The following is an 8,431-nucleotide window of genomic DNA, read 5'->3' as shown; positions in this document are numbered from 1 at the left end:
AGTTGAGAAGGGGTGTGTGTCAACTCGATTTAATCAAGCGTACATCAATATTCATAGTCATATAAAAATATGCTACAGATATATGATGAGTGATGTAAGAAATGTACACACATTTGTTGACATGGAAACATTCAATATTGTCAATCGAATGATTAACAATGTCAAAATGTAGCTTGAGAAGAATGAATTTGTAAGCTACACACTACAAACTCATACGATTATTAATGGTTGTTATGATAAACAAATATGTAAACTACTGGAACTACTGAGATTTCACATCATGGACTAACATTAGGTCAAACAAACATTGATGAAGTTACAGTAATAGACCTATCAGTAGTGTGTTTCCACAACTTCACATTGTTAGTCTCATTTTTTTTTAGTGTCAGTCACATGATTTGTCTAGAAGTTGGTAAACTATGCCATGATTATTTAGGCTTAATTGTTTATCAAATGTATGTCATAAAGAAGTGATTGACTTATTAAACGAAAAAATGATGAGACAAAGAATAATTTGTATTTAAATAGTTGAATTCATGAGACTAGTATGGAAAACCTGGAAACACTGGACGGTCGTTTCGTCCTATTGTGGGATACCTCATCAGTTTGCATCCACAATCCCGCCTGTATTATTCAAACCCAAGACACATACACATACACGTTCATATCAAAACAATCATGTTTGATGATGGAATAATTAACAGGATCAAATTATGACTTAAGAACAATTGATAAATTGATCTGTACGGAAGCTACGATAAATTATATAGGCTTAACATATTACTACAATCTACAAATTAATTAGGATAGAGAAAAGATGAATTCAAAACTACGAGGAAAACAAAGACATTAGTTTTTAAGATGATAAAGAAGATTTATAGTTCAGTTGGATGATTCTCCACATGTTGAGTAATTCGAACACTTCACTTCTACGTGAAGTTCGTACTGTGGATGATGTCGTTCAGAAGAATGATGCAAGCTCTATGACCAAATCATCCAGTTTAAAGAACAAAACTCTATCATAAACATTATTCTTTAAGATGATCGAGAAGATTTGTAGATCAGATTGATGATTCGCCACCTGTTGAGTAATTTGAACACTTCACTTCTACGTGAAGTTCGTACTGTGGATGATGTCGTTCAGAAGAATGATGCAAGCTCTATGACCAAATCATCCAGTTTAAAGAACAAAACTCTATCATAAACATTATTCTTTAAGATGATCGAGAAGATTTGTAGATCAGATTGATGATTCGCCACCTGTTGAGTAATTTGAACACTTCACTTCTACGTGAAGTTCGTACTGTGGATGATGTCGTTCAGAAGAATGATGCAAGCTCTATGACCGAATCATCCAGTTTAAAGAACAAAACTCTATCATAAACATTATTCTTTAAGATGATGGAGAAGATTTATAGATCAGATTGATAATTCTCCACCTGTTGAGTAATTCGAACACTTCACTTCTACGTGAAGTTTGTACTGCGGATGATGTCATTCAGAAGAATGATGCAAGCCCCATGACCAAGTCATTCAGTTCACAGAATAAAACTCCATTATAATTTCTCTAAAAAAAATCTATAAACAGTGAAATCCAATAATAAAAAGAAGGAAAGGGATAGTTTTTCAATGAGGTATAATATTCCTACTATTGAAGTACTTCAAATTTTAAAAGATCTGCAGCAAACTGGACTATGTTATTAATTAGATAATAGAATTCTATAGAAGTGTTCTATAAATGATCCTATGTGATCTAGTTAGTAAAGATATTGAAACTAATACATATAGCCAGATTATAAACTTTTATTCATTACTAAATAATATGTATTTAATAAATCTGATAATTACCATGTGCTCACTAATGACTTGCTTCGTGAGAAAATTCTCGGAGTTCTGGTGGGAAGCCTTGACTAATGGAGCTAATCCGTGTCGGGTAGAAATAGGTGTCTACCTTAGTACAATGGAGGATGGTCGTGCAACTTCATGGATTGGTTGAGATTAGACTTTAACACCATTGGATGCCGCCTCAGTGGTCTAGTAGGTTAAGCGTTCGAGCGCGAGTCTGAAGGCCCTGGGTTCAAATCCCGCAAGCGGGATCGTGGATGTACGCTGCTGAGAAATCCCATAGTTAGACGAAACAACCGTCTACTGCTTTCAGATTTTTCATGATAGTCTAACTTTAATTGACTCATCAATTCAACTAGTAAATTAATGTGAAATAAGAAATAATGAGTTGAATAATTTTCCTTCATATATTGAATATACAAATTATGAATCTGTTTGTCAATAAAGTGGTTCTTCAAAGCTGATAAATTATTCGTTTCACATGAACAATTGTGTTGGCTATTGGTAAATTAAATTACTGTTTTTTTGTATGTTATTGTCTGTGACAATTGCCTACTATGAGATTGAACAAACCAGCTTGTAGATGAAGATGAAATTAGTAAAAGACGTTGGAAGTAGATAGGACATACATTGTGGAAATCATCAAACTATATCACAAGGCAAGCGCTAACTTTAAACCTTGGAGGTAAACGAAAACGTGAAAGATTGAAGAGCACACTGTATTGAGAATTGGAAGCAGATATAAAGAGAATGTATAGCAACTGGAAACGATTGCTTAGGACAGAGTCAGATGTAGAATGGTGATGAGCGGCCTATGTTCCACCACGAGGGGTAACAAGCATAAGTAAGTAAAAAAGTTCGATGACGACGTAATGATCTTACTCACTATTTTCTTCCTTTTGATTTCTTTTTCATAAACAAATTTTCACTATTTACTTTTACAAGTAAGAAGTTTATCACCAGTTATGTTTTCAACTGTGATTTCCACTTCTTGGAATATGGAAAGGTTCATTGAAAAGAAAATTAGTTTTTGTATCCTATCTTGTGTATAGTGTTGTGAATTTCTGATAAGTCATTAGAATACTGCATATGTTTGTTTTTAATAATTACATTACAACGGTACGTCTGTGGTATGTTCTACTAATGTTGACAGATAATATAAGTAGTATGTATCATTAATTGAAAGTGAATTGCTTGGCACCAGATGGTTAAGAAGATGGAAGAGAAAAGAACGAGAACAAAGAATGATTACTGTGGAAATGAAAGAATATTGAAGTCTGAGACGATTGATTAATATTTTACAAATGAAGTATTATCAGCGCACTGCTGAGGAGTCCCATACTAGGACGAAACGGCCGTCCAGTGCTTCCAGGTTTTCCATGGTGGTCTAGCTTCAATTGATTCATGATTTCAACCAGTGACATGAAGTATTCACTGTATGGTTCTCAGATTTTACTAATACGATTGTCCGTACTTGTGTTCTTAATCAATACATGTCTATTAACCATAATACTTGAGTAGGATTATTTACTATACAACAGATAGTAATAACCAAATTAATATTCATCTACTTATCAATACGAAAACATAAACAATATTCATCCATCTCATAACTATTCTACATAAGATGTCGACTGAAAATGGTCATTGAATTTGATAATTTTACTTCATTAAAATGAATAGTAATTCATTTAATCTGTGGTTTGTCTTCTATGGTAGTTTTCTTGTTTTGTTCCTTTTTACTGAATCGTTTAGTAACTAACATATGCCAACATGAGATTGATCAATCGTAGTCCTAAATAACAATGGAAAGATACAAGTAAAACAACACTAAGTGAATTTAAACTTTAACCTATTGCATAAGCAAGTGGCTATCAGGATTCAGTAGCTTAAAGGGAAACATGATGGTGTTTAAAGCGAACGGTATTGGGTTTGAACACCGAAGAGGAACATCAACAAGTTTGAGATGCAGGTAAATCCAGCTGACGAATTCCATATAGAACAAAACATACGTCCTGAATTCCACTGTTATCCACTATCCGTCTTTGCTTCTAAATGCTTGTGACATAATGTGATATCGAGGCAATCCGCACAGGATGAACATATACCAATAAGAGACTGATCAATTGCAGACCTGAACATCAATAGGAAGATTCAAGTAAAACAACACCAAGTGAACTAATAGTTTATATTTAATCACAATTGACTGATCACTGGATGGTGATCAATGTCATGCATGTCAAGTCCTTATTTAGTGCAGATCAAATGCAATCGACCATGTTGCGATGTGGCCACCATTCTAGGTGACTCGACACTGCGTGCAATGTATATTGAGATTAGATGGTGGTTGGAGGTGGTCGACAGGAAACCCTGGACACGGGTTTCGTGCTACTTGGCTGAGTGGTAACGTCTCTGACTGTGAAGCTGGATGATACGAGATCGAATCCGTCAGGGAGCACCAGTTCCCTCAAGATTACAGGTACACCTTGCTGACGAGTGCCAAGTAGCACGAAACCCGGGTCCAGGGTTTCCTGTTGACTACCTCCAACCACCATCTAGTCTCAGTTTATATTTAAAGTTTTTCCTCAGTAACGTATGTTTGTTCAGTTTTCAATTTTTCTTAGTTGTAATAGTCGTAAAAATATTAAGTTTTTTTGAGAAGAAAATTTTTTTACTGACGGTAATTAGAAATTCTATTATTAACACCAAACAGAATAATGAAGGTTGGCATTTTTAGGGAATCAAAAAAAAAGATTCAAACTGCTATTTATATACATCTAGTCTATATAGATATATATGTTAAGCTGTACGTGTAATGAATAGTGTAACTGATCAGCTGAACATTCAATAAAACAAATGTTCGGAAATACACAGTTTTGTTTATATCACGGAGTAATCACTGTGAAATATGTAACTATCAACATAAGGGTTACCATCAAATGCCCTGATACGACTGAGAATGGGGAGAGTTCACTCTCCCTCACATGGCCACACGTATACAGTCATTTTCAGGGAAGTAATATTCACTACCTTGTCATGGTGGGAGTGTTGTTCACGTAATTGAGAGGATGAAAAGTGAATGTTCGGCGCTTTAACTAGGTTAGTGGATATAAAGGATTTATCTAGGGAAGTTGGAAAACCGTGATTCCAAACCAATAGTGCATATAGACTCCAATATCCTGAAAGAATAGATGACGTATGTACCTATTGTTGGTCACCGGCTACCATGAGATTGCATCTCTTTACGTTACTCCACTGGCTTGTTGATTAGATCTGTAGGTCAAAGTCTCCGAGTGTGGCCCCCTAAGAAAATCACCTGCTTCGGTTCGGACACCCAAGCAGTAGCACACCCCTCACTCAAATCCAATGACTTGGGTAGCGTATATTTATTCGGTCCCCCTTTTTTACAAATGTTTATGGGTTCGTATAAACAAAATAAATACATAATGGTTGTCTGCTTAGTTAAATGATTTTTTCGGAATATAATATCAACTAGATTGGTTAAAGAAACAAATGTTAATAACGAGGTAATATAAATTTGAATATACCTGAATTATCCTAGGTCTATAATTGCTCACATGACAAATGACAATAATAAAGAGGACGAAAATCGAATGTCCGGTGCCTTAACTTCGTTGGTGGATATCGAGCAAAAGAAGTTGGAAAACCCTGTAGATATGGGCTCTAGGATCTTAAGGGAATAAATGGCATATGGACCTACTGTTTGTCACTGGCTACCATGGAATTGTATCTCCGAATGTTACTCCACTTCCTTGTAGATTAGACCTTTAGGTCAAAGGGTGTAACCCCTTAAGAAAACCACCTGCTTCAACTTGATCATTCGGACAGTATTCCGGTCCTTACAAAAATGTGACGCATATATATCTAATACCTCCTTGTACCAAAACTTAGATAAATTATCAATATAATCATTGCAATAAAAATTTCTTTTAGAATCAACTAGTTATAATTATAATTATACAAAAAAATTAAAAGAGAAATTACTGAAATACACTTTGATGCAGTTTTGTTCTCTGAGCTGGATGGTTTAGTCATGAAGCTTACATCGATATCATCAGCTGATAATGTCGATAATGATGACAATGAAATTTCCACAATCAAACCAATCCAGCTTAAAGAACAAAACTTCATCAAAATCATTCATCTTAGCTAGAAATCTTCTCTATCAACTAAAATACACTATTTGAAAAATAAAAAATGGCAATCATGCTGTGCTAATTATTCACATTAACTTCATTATGATCATAGACTAATCATTATTTAAATTATAGTTTTGTCATAGAACAAACCCGCATAGCATCTAATTATGACCTGTTTACTATTATTATTATTATGATTACTGTCGTTTGCATAGACAATAACTAATTAGTATCACAAAGGGTTAGATTGTTAAATCAAATCCAAGTCAATAAATAAATTCATAATTCAATGTCAATAGGTTTCTTGTTTATTGTCTTTAATTATGGTCATTCCAATTTCATTAATTTGATACTTAATGCGGGCTTTTATTACACACACACACACATACACACATACATACATAGAAACAAAAACAAACAGACAAACACAAAAGACTTGTCATCATACTACTTATATTACTTTAATTAATTTAGTATCCACCATTATGAAGATTTTATTGGAATGTTGTTAGCTAACGGTACTGAGATTACTTTTTATTCATTTTATTAAAAATATTAAAAAAAATACAAAAAAAAAATACTTGAATCTGATTGGTTGTATTTTTTCAACCAATCAAAATTAAGTAATCATTATTATGACAAAACCAATACCATGACAAATAACCGAATAAAATAAGAATTTTTTTTCTAAATTTTTTTTATTTATTTTAGGAGTTAGGGTTAGGGTTAGACAAAAGAAAAGGAAATAAGGTTGGATGTTGTGTAGATGTGTGTAGGTGTGTGTGTGTGTGCATAAATGTGTTTGTATAGTGGTGTGTTTGCGTCATTTACAGATGCCGATCACAAAACCCTTATGTCATTATTAGATATGTGTATGTATTAGGTCAAAAAAAGAATGTTTTAAAGAGAACTTCAATATTACATCATTCTTATAACATCTGCATGTGTTACATTGTTCCTCAAATTGTAGTTTTGTTGTTGTTGTTAAGGATTACAATAGAGAAATCATAAAGATTATCAACAGTATTATTGTCTTTCAAATAACTTTTATGATTTTTGTTTTACGGGGTTGTTTCTATTCTATTAAAGAAGATTATTTATATTAAAAAATCATATCAAATCATTATGTTAATGGATGATGTAAAACTTCAACAATCTTTAACATTTCATGTATCCCTACCATCAATGAATTCATCGGATATGGGAATAACAGCGAATAATAACAATAATAATAATAATAATACTACTATTAATACTACTAATACTAATAGTAATGTGGATCCAATTTATATGAATCATAATAATAATAATAAAGAAAAGAATTTATCCACTACTTCTACAAGAATACAATCACCATGTTATGGAAATATTAATTCATCAACGAATAGTCCTATTACTACTAGTCCATTAACATTAGATCATTGGTCTGCTACATTATTAGCAGCACAAGCATTAGTTAGAACAAAAAAAGTATTTATTGGTGGTGTTTCTACTGGTACTACAGCTGATGAATTAAAAACATTTTTTAGTGAATTTGGTAAAGTAAGTAATAAAATTTGTCTATTTATATAGATTATTATTTATTTGATACATAATTATTCACAATTGATTGATCACTGGGTGGTGATCAATCAATTGTGATTACATCTCAGTCCTACAGGAGGTTAGTCACGGCTCGGATAGCTCAGTGGTAACGTCTCTGACTGTGAAGCTGGGTGATACGAGATCGAATCGGCCAGGGAGCACCAGTTCCCTCAAGATTACAGGTACACCTTGCTGACGAGTGCCAAGTAGCATGAAACCCGGGTCCAGGGTTTGCTGTCGACTACCTCCAACCACCATCTAAATACATAATTATTATTGTGATGATAGAGAGGATTTATAGTACAGATAGATGATTTTAATGGAGTTTTATTCTCTGAGCTCGATGGTTTCGTTATGGAGCATTCATCATCCTTCTGAACGATATCATCGTCAGTATAAAGTTCAAGTAGAAATGAAGTGTTCGAATTTCTCCAATATGTTGTTCACATCTTGTCCTGTAGACCTCGATGTCTAGCTCAGAGAACAAAACACCATAAAAGTATGATTCTGTTTTTTTTGGTATCAATGGGTCTATATCATAAGCTGGGAGTCATATATGGAGAAATTCGAACACTTCACTTCTGCTTGAAGTTTGTGCTGAAGATATCGTTCAGAAGAACGATTCATCCAGCTCAGAGGACAAAACTCCATCAAAAATGTCCAATGATTTTTGAAGTAGAAGGAAATGATTGTCAAATATTATTTCATAATATAATGGAAAGGATTATACATTTGAATAATATGTATATAAGAAATGATCAAATCATTGTGACGAAATACAATGAATTCATCGTATTCTACAAATCTTATTGTCCTTACTTTGTTTGAATTTGTAAAGAGAA

The 8,431-nt window shown here is 33.3% G+C and overlaps 1 protein-coding gene across 1 annotated transcript in view; it reads left to right on the top strand.

Moving 5' to 3' along the window:
- Positions 1 to 6,930: 6,930 nt before the first annotated feature.
- The window catches only part of MSI2_3 (RNA-binding protein Musashi 2), an 82,605-nt gene continuing 81,104 nt past the window's right edge, over positions 6,931 to 8,431 (top strand). The window contains exon 1 of the mRNA XM_051214139.1: positions 6,931 to 7,547. Within this exon, the coding sequence (XP_051067271.1) occupies positions 7,131 to 7,547 (417 nt within the window). The 5' untranslated portion in view covers positions 6,931 to 7,130. The remainder of the gene's footprint in view (positions 7,548 to 8,431) is intronic.

The sequence above is a fragment of the Schistosoma haematobium genome, chromosome 2 (assembly GCF_000699445.3).
Source record: "Schistosoma haematobium chromosome 2, whole genome shotgun sequence".
In the NCBI taxonomy this organism is placed as follows: Eukaryota; Metazoa; Platyhelminthes; class Trematoda; order Strigeidida; family Schistosomatidae; genus Schistosoma; species Schistosoma haematobium.
The sequence above is the reverse complement of the archived record's forward strand: the minus strand, read 5'-3'. Positions and strand labels throughout refer to the sequence as shown.